General features: G+C 41.5%; 1 protein-coding gene across 5 annotated transcripts in view; it reads left to right on the top strand.

The window, feature by feature from the left end:
* Positions 1–17,561, top strand: part of LOC118361527 (RNA-binding protein 33) — a 42,564-nt gene that overhangs the window by 4,611 nt on the left and 20,392 nt on the right. For 4 of the 5 annotated variants that reach the window (XM_035741536.2, XM_035741539.2, XM_035741538.2 and 1 more), the window contains exons 2-10: positions 505–583; positions 3,541–3,589; positions 6,892–6,962; positions 7,912–8,176; positions 10,935–11,054; positions 11,507–11,687; positions 12,097–12,326; positions 15,122–15,467; positions 16,551–16,612. In XM_035741536.2, the coding sequence (XP_035597429.1) occupies positions 505–583; positions 3,541–3,589; positions 6,892–6,962; positions 7,912–8,176; positions 10,935–11,054; positions 11,507–11,687; positions 12,097–12,326; positions 15,122–15,467; positions 16,551–16,612 (1,403 nt within the window). The remainder of the gene's footprint in view (positions 1–504; positions 584–3,540; positions 3,590–6,891; positions 6,963–7,911; positions 8,177–10,934; positions 11,055–11,506; positions 11,688–12,096; positions 12,327–15,121; positions 15,468–16,550; positions 16,613–17,561) is intronic. The other variant, XM_035741537.2, reaches the window with a different exon arrangement.

A 17,561-nucleotide genomic window follows, 5' to 3' on the forward strand; every position in this document is an offset into this window, starting at 1 on the left:
ATCCAGAGCGACTTACAAATCGAACAGTATTCTGCACTGCTCGATCATGTTGTCAACAAGGCAGCATGGTGCTTCGTCCAGAAACATGTCTCTTTTCCAGAAAAAAATATGTTTACATTTTAAAACTAGTTTTCATTGAGAAGGCAGATAAAGCGTTTTCATCAAAAACAATCACTTTCGCATGTGAACACAGAATCCTACTCATTACTCCATGTGCTTAATTACGTTTTCTTTTTAAATGCCGACATGGGCTTTGAACGGGGCACCTGGCCCTCGCCCGGGATTTTGCCCGGTTTCTAAAACAAACGCATTCAACTTTCACCCGGTGCAAGACCCGGGTGCCCTGCCCGGTTATTGATTGACCAGAGAGTCTTCACACCTGGTTTCCCATGTTTTAATTTGCCAAATAGAAAGCAACAATGTGCTAACTTTGTGGCCCTCAAGGACTGGTGTTGAAGACCCTGACAGCAAACAGACTTAACAACCCTGTTTCTTTGTTTTCAGATGATGACTTTGAAGATTATGATAAACCAGGTGCAGAGAGATCACGCAGGAGGAGAGGCGAAGATGATGATTTAGACAGGTATATCTGCTGATTGCTGTAACATGACTGTCATGAAGATTCAAGCATTCCCCATGTTCAGCCTTTTCCATTTTACTGCCGGCAGTTTTAGGATTGGCCTCTAACATTAGGCTATTTTAGTTAGGCTTGGGCGGTATCCAGATTGTCATACTTTAATACCAGGTTGTGCCATTCCGAGATATTCAATAATTCCGGCACTGAACAAAGGGGGCGCTATTGTAATTTGAAGGTTAGTAATGCTAACAAGTACATGTGCAATCCCATAGAGAATGCTAACGAGTGCATTGCATCTCTTACCTAAAGTATTTGCATGACAGACATCCCAGCTAAAAGTTATACAAGTAACAAAAAAATGCTACTCAGTTTGCTGCACACACAAAACATTTTTTAGACAGAAAGACTATTGATCCAAACGAAACAAGATTTTTTGAAAGATATTTATGTATTTAATTTGGGCTGGACTTAACCACTTAGTTAACTAGCTACTAAATTAGCAAACCAAATGCACAACTGCAAAGCATTTAGCACATTTTAGACAGTTAACTTAATAGCTGGCAAACATTTACATTTGAAGTCGGAAGTTTACATACACCGTAGCCAAATACATTTAAACTCAGTTTTTCACAATTCCTGACATTTAATCCTAGTAAAAATTCCCCGTCTTAGGTCAGTTAGGATCACCACTTTCTTTTAAGAATGCGAAATGTCAGAATAATAGTAGAGAGAGTGATTTATTTAAGCTTTTATTTCTTTCATCACGTTCCCAGTGGGTCAGACGTTTACATAAACTTATTGAGTGTTTGGTAGCGTTGCCTTTTAAATTGCTTAACTTGGGTCAAACATTTTGGGAGCCTTCCACAAGCTTCCCACAATAAATTTGGTGTTGCTTCAATATATCCACATAATTTTCCTACCTCATGATGCCATCTATTTTGTGCACCAGTCCCTCCCGCAGGAAAGCACCCCCACAACATGATGCTGCCACCCCCGTACTTGACGGTTGGGATGGTGTTCTTCCCCCTTTTTCCTCCAAACATAACAATGGGATGGCCAAACATTCTATTTTTTTTCATCAGACCAGAGGACATTTCTCCAAAAAGTACGATCATTGTCCCCATGTGCAGTTGCAAACCGTAGTCTGGCTTTTTATGGCGGTTTTGGAGCAGTGGTTTCTTCCTTGCTGGGCGGCCTTTCAGGTTATGTTGATATAGGAGTCGTTTTACTGTGGATATAGATACTCTTGTACCTGTTTCCTCCAGCATCTTCGAGGTCCTTTGCTGTTGTTCTGAGATTGATTTGCACACTTCGCACCAAAGTACGTTTATCTTTAGGAGACAGAACCTCGTCTTCTTCCTGAGCGGTATGACGGCTGCGTGGTCCCATGCTGTTTATACTTGCGTACTATTGTTTGTACAGATGAACATGGTACCTTCAGGCGTTTGGAAATTGCTCCCAAGGATGAACCAGACTCGTGGAGGTCTACACATTTTTTTCCTGAGGTCTTGACTGATTTGTTTTGATTTTCCCATGATGTCAAGCAAAGAGGCACTGGTTTTGAAGGTAGGCCTTGAAATACATCCACAGGTACACCTCCAATTGATTCAAATGATGTCAATTAGCCTAACAGAAGCTTCTAAAGCCATGACATCCTTTTCTGTAATTTTCCAAGCTTTTTAAAGGCACAGTCAACTTAGTGTATGTAAACTTCTGACCCACTGGAATTGTGATACAGTGAATTATAAGTGAAGTAATCTGTTTGTAAACAATTGTTGGAAAAATGACTTGTCATGCACAAAGTAGATGTCCTAACCAACTTGCCAAAACCGTAGTTTGTTAACAAGAAATGTGTGGAGTGGTTGAAAAACGAGTTTTAATGACTGACTCCAACCTAAGTGTTTGTAAACTTCCGACTTCAACTGTAGTTGTGAATTCCATACTGTAACTAGATTACCTGGCTGCACAACAGTGAGTGACTCACAAGGCTCTGGTCTCTGGTCTCTCATCGTTCCGTGCTTGTAAACAAACATCACAAACATCACTTGACTTGGGACTACCAGTAAGTTTCATAATAAAAAATGTGACAGGTGAAATGAGGAGTGAGATCTTTATCTCCTAACATATTGCACAAGTTGACTGCAGGTATTTACTTAAAAAGTAGTTATAAATATTCACATTGATACCATTTTTTGTTTCTCCAAATAAATATTTTCAATGGTATTGACTCTTGAAAAACCATCCTGTGGCTATTTCCAAATACTCCAGTATACGGTATATACAGTGTACCGCCCAAGCCTAATATTAGTACAGTAGTTCCTTACTCTTAACTATGAAGCACATAACTCATGCAGAAAATATAGGCCAAGAGATTTTAGTCAGACTATCTTTTGCAGAGGCTTTGCCACCATGTCACCACATACATATTTTCCCCAGTTTACCAAGTGTGTTCATGAATGGAGCTGGATGATACTGTATATACAAAAGTATACTATTGTAATTTGTAAAACAATTTTCCCAACAACAATATGACAAACAGTATGACAACATAATGAGTTTATGATCTGAATGTGATGTAGATTTATGAGCATACCTGGTAGGAGAGAAATTGAGGTGGTACAGCTTCCATTTAAAGTACTTGCTCCTGTTTGGGGGCCAACTGAACATGACCCAGGAACAATATAGGGACTGCAGCCTATGAGAACAACATTTGTGTCACTAGAATCTGGCCTTGCAGAGACGGGTCTAGTGTAAATATTGTGGAACATTGGCATCTGCTTATCTTAAAGATGTTGTGTTATTGACGCACACTTTAGCCTATTAGCTGGCCTTGCTCATGATAATTTAGGCTCCAATGAAGAATCATGTCTAGACTAGCCGCATAGAGACTAGACCAATACATAGCATAGTAAAATTAGATACATTGCCTTGCTTTAAGTCATGGTTTATCTCTTCTCTTACAGTGAATTTGATGGTGATTTGCTCGATGAGGATTGGCTGACAGCCAAAAAGGTAAGACAAAGGACTCCCCATCTCCTGTGTTTGTGATTACTTTCATAGCATCCATAGGTGCCTCTGCTAGGACACATTTTAAGAATGCAGCCTGCCAGCTGTAGTGAAGGTGAATTAGCCATGTTAGACCTCACAGGTATGTTACATTTTGCAGTAGGCTTGTGCCAGGTGGCTCCACCACAAGGGCATTTATTGACATGAGCCAGGAGGAAGTACAGTGGGCAACAAAAAGGATCTTAGGGTGTTTTTTGTTGTTGTAGATATAGTCCTTTTTGGAAAGAAAAAAGCTGTCCTCTAAAGTGGAAAAAAAAGCATAAGAGAACTCAGTTCTCTTTGTATTCACATTGCCTTTGAATGAGGACCCAATTCTTATATCTTATATCTACCTCACTAACTTTAAGCATCAGCTGTTAGAGCAGCTTACCGATCATTGCACCTGTACACAGCCCAACTGTAAATAGCCTACCCAACTACCTCATCCCCATATTTTTTTATTTATTTTTTGCGCTCATTTGCACCCCAGTATCTCTACTTGCACATTCATATTCTGCACATCTATCACTCCAGTGTTAATGCTAAGTTGTAATTATTTCGCCACTATGGCCTATTTATTGCCTTACCTCCCTAATCTTACTACATTTGCACACACTGTATATAGATTCTTCTATTGTGTTATTGACTGTATGTTTTGTGTATCCCATGTGTAACTCTGTGTTGTTTGTGTCGCACTGCTTTGCTTTATCTTGGTCAGGTCGCAGTTGTTAATGAGAACTTGTTCTCAACTGGCCTACCTGGTTAAATAAAGGTGAAATTTGAAGAAGAAAATAAATAATCTCTTTTGCCATTTTACTTCACCCATTTTGTGGTCTGAGTCCTCTTTGCATTAACATTGCTATGTTTAGAAAGAAACAAATGTATTTTCCTAACATTCACTCAATGCACCCTGGGACAAACCATTTAATCAGAATGTGTTATTGGACAGATAGATAAAGCTACTTAAATTTTGGAAGTTAATAGATTGCATTTGTTAAAAGATGAGACATAATAATTGTAATCAGAAGATACTATTAACAGAAATATTATTGGTAACAGAATAGATAGCAGAAGAATAACTGCAGATTAAATTATGCTGTAATTGAAAATTGTACACCCAGTGTAGGCAACTGCTCTTTTAAGAGCTATAATTTATTTTGTACCCTATGTTGTGATTCTCACCAAATACACTACATGACCAAAAGTATGTGGACACCTGCTCGTCAAACATGTCATTCCAAAATAATTGGCATTAAAATGGGCTTGGACCCCCTTTGCTGCTATAACAGCCTCCACTCTTCTGGGAAGGTTTTCCACTAGATGTTGGAACATTTCTGCGGGGACTTGCTTCCAATCAGCCACAAGCATTAGTGAGGTCGGGACTGATGTGAAGTGATTAGGCCTGGCTTTCAGTCTGCATTCCAATTCATCCCAAAGGTGTTCCCTAGGGTTGAGGTCAGGGCTCTGTGCAGGCCAGTCAAATTCTTCCTCACCGATCTCAACAAACAATTTCTGAATGCTCCTTGCTTTGTGCATGAGGGCATTGTCATGCTGAAACAGGAAAGGCACTTCCCCAAACTGCTGCCACAAAGTTGGAAGCACAGAATCGTCAATAATGTCATTGTATGCTGTGTCGTTATTTCCCTTCACTGGAACTAAGGGGCTTAGCCCGAACCATGAAAAACAGCCCCAGACCATTATTCCTCATCCACCAAACTTTGCAGTTGGCACTATGTATTGGGGCAGGTGCCATTCTTCTGGCATCTGCCAACCCGTCAGACTGCCAGATTTGTCCGTCAGACTGCCAGATGGTGAAGCGTGATTCAATACTCCGAGAACGCGTTTCCACTGCTCCAGAGTCCAATGGCAGTGAGCTTTACACCACTTTATCCAATCCTTGGCATTGCGCATAGTAATCTTAGGCTTGTGTGTGGCTGCTCGGCTATGGTAATCCATTTCATGAAGATCCTGACGTTGCTTCAAGGGGCAGTTTGGAACTTGGTAGTGAGTGTTGCAACCGAGGACAACCATTTTTATTCGCTACGCGCTTCAGCACTCAGCAGTTCCGTTCTGTGCGCTTGTGTGGCCTACCACTTCGAGGCTGAGCCATTGTTGGTCCTAGATGTTTCCACTTCACAATAACAGCACTTTCATTTGACTGGGGCAGCTCTTGCAGGGCAGAAATGTGAAGATCTAACTGGTTGGAAAGGTGGTATCCTAGGACGGTGCTGCGTTGAAAGTCAATGAGCTCTTCAGTAAGGCCATTCTACTGCCAATGTTTGTCTAGGGAGATTAAATGGCAGTGTGCTCTATTTTATCCACCTGTCAGCAACGGGTGTGGCTGAAATAGCTGAATCCACTCATTTGAAGGGGTGTCCACATACTTTTGTGTGTGTGTATATATAGTGTATTTCCAAAATAACCTATGTGTGGAGGATTTACTTCAGATTATTTGTTAGCAATATGTGATCTTTAGCTTCATAAACTGTTTATTCGGTTGTTGGGTTTGAATAGTGTGAGAAGACAACATATTTGGTGAGATTCACAACAGGGTACAAAGTCCTTTCTAGCTCTTTAAAGGGCAGTAGCCTACATTGGGTGTACAATTTTCAATTACAACATTGTTTGATCTGCAGTTGTTCTTCTGATTAAAATTGTTGTCGCAACTTTTTTACTAAATTCAATCTATTCGCTTCCCAAATGTAAGTAGGTATATCTAGCTGTCCAATAACATATTCTTATGAAATGGCTTGTCCCAGAGTGCTCTGAGTGAATGTTGGACAAATATCTTGGTTCCTTTCTAAACATAGCAACTCGGACCACAAAATTGGTGAAATGAACTGGCAAAAGAGTTGCGTCCTCATTCAAAGGCAAGGGCAGTGTGAATACAAAGAGAACAGAGTTTTAATTTTTATTTATTTAAAGAGGACTTTATGTGAGAACACACTTAACCTGCCCAGATTGCCTTCACCACATGAGAATAAAGCATCCTTTTGGACTGAAGGAGATCCCCATGTTTATTTGAACTATTTTATTCATTCTCAAGTATTTACCTAAAATATGTGAGATTAGCAATCTGATTCGATCATACGTAGGCCTACACTTTCAATCTGATGTGGTTTGTAGAAATGAAAGAACACTTCACTTTTGGTTGATATTCAGTAGTTGTACTATAGTCGACCTTGCCATCCAAAGCCTTGGCTTGCAAGGAATGAATAACATGAGCTAGAACATACTGATCTGTTCTGGGTTGTTTTTCTTGATTTTAGAATCCCTCAGAAGTGTCAGATGAGGAATTGAACGACGACCTTCTGCAAAGCGATGACGAAGATCAAAACATGTAAGTTAATTTGTATCGACGTGGTCTGATTGTGCTGATTGCATTTCCAAACTTAATCTGTAGACACTTTACGTTACAATTTCTGAGCTGCAGTCTCCTTAGTTTATAATTTATGGTGTTCCCCCATAAAAGGATTAATGCATTTAAGGTTTATACAAATATGTCCACACAATTTGAAAATTCTGTCAGAAAAACAATGGTCCAAACCCCATGTCTCTACCATATATGGTTACACACAATTTACTCTGAGAATGTAGCATGTTTAGAGTGAATGGAATGTTATCACAGGCATGATCAAAAAGTGGTAACTACTCAATAGAACTCTGTGTCGCTGTCCGCGGCAGAACGGCTCTAACTTTGAACGTCAACTGATAAGCTAACTAGTGGCTGCAGGTTCGTGAGTGGAAACAACGACCCCCTGAAATCTGCTGAACACAAAACAAATAGGGACTAAATATGTATTTCTTTACAAAACAGACTGAATTTCATTATCCACCCTCCGTGATGACGATCTGTTCCTGTTTTCATTGTGTATTTCTTGAGTCTTTCCCTTTAAAATGCCATAGAAATGGCCCCTCTCAGCGTAGATTGATCTCCAATATAGGCAATGAAAGCCAAGGATCTGGAGGTGAAAATGACAAAGGTATCAAGTTGATTTTTATATTGGTCCAAGCAGTGGAAACACCTCCAAATAAAACCACCTCACAACACCAAATATGGAAGAGATGCAACCAAGAGGGGCGCATTCTAAACTAGCAACGTTCACTGCAAATTAACCTTCATCAACACTGTAGAGAACAATCAATCTAATGAGTCATTCTATGTCATTTATAAAGAAAACTACGTTTTGACATTAATTTCGTAGCACTTTCTTGAATTGCCCTGTTTTTCTCTACATTGTACAGCATTGAGTGAACACCCTATATAATTGTGTGTTTTTGCCTTTCAGCGGCCAGGGCATTAGCCTCAATGCTACTCTAGGCGAATTTGACCAGCAGGTGAACCCCGTAGACTACACAGATGACCTAGGAGATGTAGAGAGGGGCTACCAGCAGGAGGGGGGAGAGTACGTGGATGAGTACAGCCAGCCCAATGACATGGAGATGCCAGACGGCCAAATGGAATACTCAAGAGAACAGGCCGAAGGCGACGGGATTTACCAGGACGAAGTGTTAGACATTCAAATCAATGAGCCTCTAGACGATGAATTTCAAGTGAGTCACCCCCCCATCTCCCCTCCTTCTGTCTTACTCCATTGTATCTTGAAAAGATAACGTTGATTTCCCCGTCTTGGGTTTCAGGGGGCACATATCAAATCTATTCAGGGGGCGCTAAAGGGGATGCATGTTGGGTAGGGGTGTGGGGGGGGATTAGATTCATTATCACTCTCCGCCAGTTGATTTCTCCTTTCGCTGACAAAGTTGGTGTTGACAGCTTGTTTGGCGGTAGGTAGGTAATGCTCTGGTGTCTGTCGGCTGTGACGCCCGGTGCCATTGTGACCTTGGGCCCTGTATCTTTGTCCGGTTAAAGAGCCGCTTTGTGCGAGGAAGACGCGCTGCCAATCGGTGGAGGTTTACGCGAGGGGCTTTTATCTCGGGCTCTCGACTCCATCTGATAAACTCTCACATAGGTGAAAAGATTATTGACCTTCCTAGGGACAACCCGACACCCCATACAGTCCTGAAATGATTGATGCGATTTTCCCCGTTTATTTATTTCCCAAACCTCGAAGTGAAGAGGGGATGAAGATAAGACTAGATTAATGTGTGATGTCTGTAATGGCCCGATTTACCAAGGTGTGACGACGCTTGACACCTGTCTGACAAAGACGTATTACTTTCTCCACACTGAAAATTAAGCCTTTAACCTTAGTAGGGTTGCACGGTTTTACTTCATACTTACTTTGAAAAACCCCAATGAGTGCGTATTGCACAGTTGTGTTTTTGTGTGTAATAACTATGTTTACAAGGTGACTTGACTGTCTGGGCTTAAACACTTCTGTTTGCAGTGCTATTCAGAGGTAATATGTGGAACAGTTTAAAGGATTAAGCCCTTTCTGTCCCTTCGGGGCAGTCAGTCTGTCTATCCTTCTGCTGCCAAGGGTATTTGTCTGCAATATTATGTGTTGGGTTGGCAGGTTAATGGTGCAGAACACCAAACACAGGCCTGCGACCTACACACTGACCTCTTTTGACAGTTATGAAGCACCTAGTGGCTTCTCAATGGAAATATGCTTTGAAAATAGTGTAACTACGCGAATTGCGACCACGTGGTATATCAAAGATGAGTTGGAAGGCCTTTAGTGTTGACATTATTTTTTTTTTACCGCAATCACAGGTTTCGGAACCATACAACTGTTGTATCGTGTGTGTGATGTTCCTGCATGGCATTGAGTCATGATCTTCTAAAGTGTAATAAAGCAGCGATTTGTGCAGTAGTCAGTAGTTAGCTCAATGATATTTTCACCATCACTGATTTGGAGAGTGTGTCCCCCCCCCTGCATTTCTGTATATCATGTCAAACATTTACATCTCATTGAATTTCAAATGCCGTCAGGAATAGTAATGAAGCCTGCTCCCACTGTTATGGTAATTCAAAAGAGGCTCCCCCTTTCTAACCCCCCTGCTAACCCCCATCACAACATTTCAATGTTTTCCCCTTTATACTCGCAGTTAATATTTTCATTGAAGGGAAACACTGCAGTATTTTTGGCTCTACCGTTATTCCTTTAGACATCAGTTCCATGGGGATATAGTTATCCTAAACCCACAAAGGCTGTAATCTTAAGCCAGTGTAATACTATCCTCCTAATATTAATAGTAATAGTAAACATGAGCCAATACAAGGGTGGGAGAAAGAAGGAATATACTTCATCTACAGTGCCTTCAGAAAATATTCATACCCCTTAACTTAGTCCACATTTTGTTGTGTTTCAACCTGAATTCAAAATGGATGAAATATACTTGTTGTTCACCCATCTACACACAATACCCCATAATGACGAAGTGAAAACATGTTTTTAGAAATGTTGGCAAATTTTTGGAAATTATATATAGAAATATCCGATTACATAAGTATTCACACCCCTTTTGATATGATACTCCAAATTGAGCTCAAGTGCATCCAATTTCCTTTGATCATACTTAAAATGTCAATACAACTTGATTGGAGTCCATGCATTGTCAATACCATTGTTTGGACATGATTTAGAAATGAACACATGTGTCTATATAAGATCCCACAGTTGACAGCGAAGTCCAAGGAACTGTCCGTAGATCTCTTGTGATGAGGCATATCAACTCAGAAAAAAACCCATCCCGTCTTTCAAAGATAATTCATAAAATCCAAATAACTTCACAGATCTTCATTGTAAAGGGTTTAAACACCGTTTCCCATGCTTGTTCAATGAACCATAAACAATTAATGAACATGCACCTGTGGAAAGGTCGTTAAGACACATAGCTTACAGACGGTAGGCAATTAAGGTCACAGTTATGAAAACTTAAGACACTAAAGAGGACGTTCTACTGACTGATTTAACTTACGAGAGAATATCTGCAAGGAAGGATGGGGAAAAATCCCCAAATCCAGATGTGCAAAGCCTTATCCAGACATACCCAAGATGACTGACCCAAAGCTGTAATCAGCGCCAAAGGTGCTTCTGCAAAGTATTGACTCGGGTGTGAATACTTATGTGAATGAGATATTTCTGTATAAAATGTTTTATAAATGAGCTAAAATGTAAAAAAACAACAACATGTTTGCGGTATTGAGCTAAAATGTAAAAAAAAAAAAAAAAAAAACCTGTTTGAGGTATTGTGGGTAGATGGGTAAGAAAAAAAATACATTTGATTCCCATTTTGATATTCAGGCTGTTGAGTAAGTCAAGGGTTACGAATACTTTCTGAAGGCACTGTGTTGATGACTGACTAGTATTTAGAATATGGATTCTGAATCTCCATGTTGTTGTAGGTGGATGATTACACGGCAAGCTACAGAGATGGAGAACAACCGGAGCATCTAGGGGAGCAGGCAGAGCAACAGGAAGCACCGGAGGGGGAAGAAGGGGAAGACTCTCAGCTCGCAGAGGAGGTGTGAACAGAATGAGTCTCCCTCATTCACTGGCTATGTCTCAGGCGGCACCCTATTCCCTATATATTCCTATATAAGGAACTACTTAGAGTTTCAGGTCAAAAGTAATGCACTATATAGGAAATAAGGTACATTTGGGACGCAGACATTAATATTCAGAGACCCTTTTTGTCTGATGTGTTGCATTGAGTCAATGGCTGTTGTGCTGATTGACACTAGCTGTGTGGCGATTTTGGAGTTGCCTAGGTAAAAACATGTGCAAATGATCAATAATGTGTGCGTAGCTAATTCTAATGGTTTAAACCATGCCGAAGGCCTGCATCTTTTGTGATGTGAAATCAACATCTCGTATGTTCATGGTTGCAGTTTGTAGGCTTACAAGATGAACACTGTCCATATATCTGATTGGTTGTTCATAATTTATGACTAAGATGGTCCCTATATTTCCAAAGGCTGAAAATGAACCAGAGCCAGAGGAAGAAGTGAAGGAGGAGGAAGACGAGGATGAGGAGGAAGACGACGATGGACAGTCCGGTCGGTTGCGTTTCAAAACAGAGCGCAAAGACGTCACGTCTGGCATTGTGCGGCTGGCAGATGCAGCAAACAAAAGAAGAAACATTCCTGAAACATTAGGTACATTTAATTACAACCTTGCACTCAGGAAACTCTTAATTCAAATGTCAATTTATTTTTGCTTCGTATTTGTTAACTGTAATAAGTAAGAGGTTTGGGCTTTGTTTGGTTGACTTGGTTAAGGTTGAAGAGCATTTCAAGCTTAACTCTAAAATGTATTTACACAACATGGATCAAAAGAAAATGCTCAACAAATCCATCTTGAGCATGTATTTTGAGCATGTATGGGCTGTATTTGAGGGCTGGTTTCACAGACATAGTTTTTAGCCTAGTCTTAGAATAATAACCATGCTCAATGGAGATTCTTCATATGAAATGCTTTTTAGTCTAGGACAAGGCTTAAATCTGTGTCTGGGAAATTACCCCTGAATGTTGTAATGCTCACTTCCTGATGTGTTTTGCCCACCAGAGCTCTCTGAAGAGGCCAAAGCCGACCTGATGGAGTTTGAGGAGAAGGAGCGCCAGAGGAAGCAGGGCCGCTTTGGGGGCCGAGGAGGAAGAGGAGGAGAGAGAGGAGGATTCAGAGGACGAGGAGGACGGGGGGGGTTCTCCGGATTCGGGATGGGAGACTTTGGTGGAGGAAGAGGACGAATGAATGACCAGCGGCTCCCAATGATGCCACTGCATATGGGCATGCAGGTAAATCTTAACAAAATGAACCGACACAATGCAAAAGGTTTGCTTCATGTTTTCATTTTTGCCAAGGAAAAAATATTGTGGTACTGCTATCGTCCCGGCCCTAATGTTTACCTGCAAAACTAATAAGGCACAGCCATGAAGGCTTCTTGTGATTGTTCGCAAATATGCCGTTCTCTCCATGGCCTATTGAAACCGTGATCACTTGTGCGTGAACAAAGTCAACTATTCCGCTTCTCTGCTCCCCTTATCAATGTTGATATATGGATTATACCAAAAACGTTGGCGGTAAGTCCATTTAGACAGAATTATATTAAATTAATTTAGTTCTTTGCGTAGGATTTAGTTTCTCGTGGCCTTTTATTAGATATATTTTGAAGCATATAATCCATTAATCTAAGTTGTTCATCCATTGGATGTCATTTCTGCATAGGCCACGCCACGTCTGCAGATAAGACTTTTTCCCAGACATTTTTTTCTTCTTCCCGGAATTAAAAAATCCCAAAGCTTCTGCACACGTTTTTATACTTTACGCACACATTTTGCGGCCTCCTTCCCTTCACATTTCTCACTGTCAATCGTGAATGATAATTCTTTAACAGTGAAACGCCCATGCAGCATCTGCATTCAAACCATTTGTTCTCAATCAGTTTCATGAGGATAGGCATTTAGATTTTCTTGCGTTTGTACAGTGTTTTGAAGTTGCCCACAGTGTTGTTTTTGAATTATGTATAGCGAGCGAATATTAGAACAGACGGTGTTAACAAATTGCAGCATAGCCAACTTGTGTATTTTGTCTAGTGGCGTGCGCTGTTGAGTCACATGAGTGAAAAAAAAGCGGTGGTGTTTTTGTCTTAAGCTTGTCGCATGCTTCCCAGTTGAAACAGTTAGCACATATTTTGTCAGGTTTTTGTTCGTTTTGGTGTTCGGCAGTGTTTTAGGGAGCTGTTCTCGCAACTTTTTTTCTTGAGGCAAGTCTGTAAGTCCGTAGACAAAGTCTTCGCCCATTCGTTGGTGATTGGTCAAAAGTTGGGGTGGGAACTATGGACAGGAGTTTTCAATGAAGTGTTTGCTGTCTTTCAACGAGAGAGACGAGAGAGCACAGCAGCCGTTAGGCCCTACCGTCTACAGTGCACTACTAGTTTTCATGCGACTTGTTTCACTTGAGAAGAACTGCACCAAACAGCTTAGCTAGATGAAAAATTGCTTGACTAAGACCTCCTCAGTGAAAAATGTCAAAATTAAATGACTGATTTCTTGATTTATTTTAGATTAATTTGGGCTATTTTGAGGAAGTGTTACTCCGTATGTTGTTACGGTTGCTCAAGAGGGATGAACAACATTAATATTGCCGCTTTTATTGAAGGTCTTTAGGGAGTATGCGAGCACAGACGTTTGCGTTGCCTAGCCGTGGTGGCTAGGAGCAAACCGAACCTATGTATACAGACGCCTTTAGAGTAATGTAATACTATGCTATTGCATTTGTTATGCCGAATACTATCAATATAGACATTGATTCAGCTTTGATCCGCCCCCTTTATTAAGCCTCAAGCTCATTACCATAACGCAACCATTTCTGAAAATTGCAAATGAAATGAAATAAATAGAGCTTATCCTTTTCTTAACAAGCCTGATTTTCAAAATATGCTTTAGAACCAGAGAAAATCAATAATTTGTGTAAGAGTGGTGATAGTGAAGTAGAGCATTTAGCACGCAACATTCACAAAAACCAGCAAAGGGATCAAATAAAATAATTTACCTTTGAAGTGATGTTTCAATGAGGAGACTCTCAGTTACATAGCAGATGTCAGTTTTTCCTGAAAGATCCGGACAAAAGAATCGATCAGACAAAACTCACGTCCGAAACAGCGTTGTTTGAATCACTCAAGGTGTTTTGTCATATATCTCTCTATGAAATGAAAAATGAAAATCCTTTTAAACATGCTTCTTTAAGAGGTATGGGAACGCTCAACTGACATTCATGCATTCGTGTTAGTGGCGATGTAACTTTGAACCGACAAAAGAAGCCGATGGTGGTCAATCATTGAAATTTCCAATGATATGGGGAATGACTGGAGGGGTTTTGCCTGTAGATTTGTTCTATGGCACTCACAGTGAAAATCTTTGAAAATATCTTAACTTGGTTTAGAATTGATATATGACTGGCCAACAGGTAATTGAATAGGAGCTAAAGTTAACATATAGGTCTTGGTGAAGGATTAATGGTGTCTTTATTTAACTAATTTACTGAGCAATACACCCCTCCCCACCCCCCACCCCTCAAAACCGCCTCAAAGCATTGGGGCATGGACTCTACAAGGTGTGGAAAGCGTTCCACAGGGATACTGGCCCATGTAGACTCCAATGCTTCCCGCAGTTGTGTCAAGTTGGCAGGATATCCTTTGGGTGGTGGACTATTCTTGATACACACGGGAAACTGTTGAGTGGGAAAAGCCCACCAGTCTGCTACCATACCCTGTTCAAAGGCACTTAAAATATTTTGTCTTGCCCATTCACCCTCTGAATGGCACACATATACAATCTATGTCTCAATTGTCTCAAGGCTTAAAAATCCTTATTTAAGCTGTCTCCTCCCCTTCATCTACATTGATTGAGGTGGATTTAACAAGGGACACTAATAAGGGATCAAAGCTTTCACCTGGTCAGTCTGTCATGGAAAGAGCAAGTGTTCGTAATGTTTTGTATACTCAACACATCTGACTTGTTGTATTGGTCTTCCCTCTATCTCCCCCACTCTCCATTACTCTCTCTCTCTCTCTCTCTCTCTTTCCAATTAGCAGTCTCCTGCCAGAATGCCTCCCCCTCACCACCAAACTCATCATCAGCAGCACCATCGCCAGGGTGGCCCCGGTGGCCCCCGAGGGCCTCTTTTCCAGGAGCACAGTGGGGGCTCGCTGGCCCAGCAGCCCCTGCAACCCCTCATCCCCCAGCACATGGCCCACCGTAGCTCTCCCTCCTCACACGGGGCACCAGTCAGGCCCCAGATGGACCCGCCTCCCCGCATGATGAGTCCCCCTCCTTCACACAACCACCCCCACCAGCAACAGCAGCAGCAGCAGCAGCAACCCAAGAACATCCACATCAATCCCCATTTCAGGGGCCCAGCGTCCTCCCCTGCACAAGGTAGGTCTGCACTTGCGTTCCAAGTAGCAGCCTATTCCCTATATAGTGCATTACTTTTGATGTTGTCATAAATGGCACCTTATATTCCCTTTGGGCCCAGGTCAAAAGTAGTTCTTTATTTAGGGAATAGTGTGTCATTTGAGTGGCCCACGGGGTCCTTTTTCTTTACGTTTTGGACTTATTGTAAGGATAGCACCTCCATTGAATGTTTTGAATATTTACCTCTAAGCAAAGGCGTACGTTGCCGTATGGTTGGCAGTTATCCGTGCACTGCTTTGAAAAGTGTCTGGATTAGAATGTCATGTTGTTGTTTGGGTTGAGTGACAAGTGAATAGGGCTTTCAGCCAGTAATAGGTTTATTTACTTGTCGTTTTTTGGCGGTATCTCCATTCCATTCCTTGAGTTTGGTTTATCTTCCCTGTCTGTCCAGACTGAAATGTGTTGGTGCGGTGTTTGTGTGTGTGGGTCTCTGTGTGTGAAAAGATCAGGGATTGCCTTCAGTCATGACTAGGGGTGTGTGTAACAGAGATAGACAGTCGGTGTGTGTTTTGAGGGGAGGGGGGTGGACAGGATAACGGGAGTGTTTACCAGAGGTTGGCATATGTCCCTTAACCCATATTTGCAACGAATTGTCCTTTTCAATTCCTGTGGAAAATGAATTGCCATTACCAGTTGCAACTCAAACTGATTTATGAATTGAAGATGCGTGGAGTATTTACTGAAGTCAAATAGCCTCATACTGTGTGATGAAATGGCCTCTTTCAGAGCCAAAAGTACCCATCCTCCTTGTCCATTAAACAACTTCAACCGCAATGCTTCACTATGTTCGTTCATTCCTTTTTGCCTCTGTCCAGCTGTGTATAAATGTGAGCCCATCTCGGAGGTGAAATGTAAGATGCGTGCCTGTGAATCAGCCTTTAGTACACACAGAGGTGCCTAATGGACTAACCTTCCTTCTCCCCACCCCTGCGTTCTCTCTTCCTCTTCTCATTTCTCTCTTGACCCCTCCTCCTTTGGTCTCTCTGCCCCATATACATCATTTGCTCCCCCCCACCACCACTCCTTCTCTCTCTCTGATTGCAGTGCCCTTGATGCCTCCTGCCCAGAGCCAGCCCAGACCTGCTGCGAGTCCTCAGAGGTTCCCTGTGAGTAGCAGCTGCTCCTACACACACTCCCCCATCACACGGTTAGCGCTGGGCCTCTGTGAGGGAAATATCATTATCGCAATTAGATACCCGCTCTGGTCCAAATACTGTTGGAGCAAATCTGTAAACACTCATACCGAGTCTGTCTGCACAACTGGAAATGGTTGATAGGGGCTTTTGGCCGTGGCTGGCCTTCTTGGAGGGCTGTGGTAGCTGAGGCTTAAATTAGTTAGCACTCTTTATGGATGTGCTAGGGCTCAAACCATGTGGTTGGCTTCACAATGGAATCCTGAAATCAGGGGCATGTCCCAAATGGCACCCTTTTCCCTACATAGTGGACTAATTTTGGGGATAGGGTAACATTAGGGTCACAGTCCAGGATACAGCCCGGGATACAGCCCACTACCACCAGTGAAAATACTACTTTTTAGGGAAATTTTGCGGCACAAAGTAGAACAGACCTTTAGAAGGCTGTTTTGAATTAGAAAAACAACCCAATAGCATAATTTTGGTTTAATACTAAGGGATAAATAGGTATTCAGTTAGTTTAAAAAAGGAAACTGGAAACTGGAGTCAGTGAAGAACCTCTGAGGCTACCTTTAGACAGGCACCTGAAATCTGATCTTTTAACCAATCAGATCTGAAAAAGATCTGATGTGATCGGTCAAAAGACCAATTCATGAAGAAAAATATTAGAATTGGGCTGCCTGTCTAAACGCAGCCAGAGTAACATAGAACTCATTACAGAGAAAGTTATGTCTTTAAAGTGATTACAGGACTGGCGGGGAAGTGAATTGGCCAGGCAGCCAACTGTGCCTCAAGTTACTCAGGTTGCATTAGTGCTGGGCGATTATATCAGATTAATTCAAATGTATGTTTTTTGCGCGATATTCCAAATGCCTCTATTGCAAGAAGGTTTTGAGGTTTTGTTATTTTTCATTTTTATGAG

The sequence above is a fragment of the Oncorhynchus keta genome, chromosome 28 (assembly GCF_023373465.1).
Source record: "Oncorhynchus keta strain PuntledgeMale-10-30-2019 chromosome 28, Oket_V2, whole genome shotgun sequence".
Taxonomy (NCBI): Eukaryota; Metazoa; Chordata; class Actinopteri; order Salmoniformes; family Salmonidae; genus Oncorhynchus; species Oncorhynchus keta.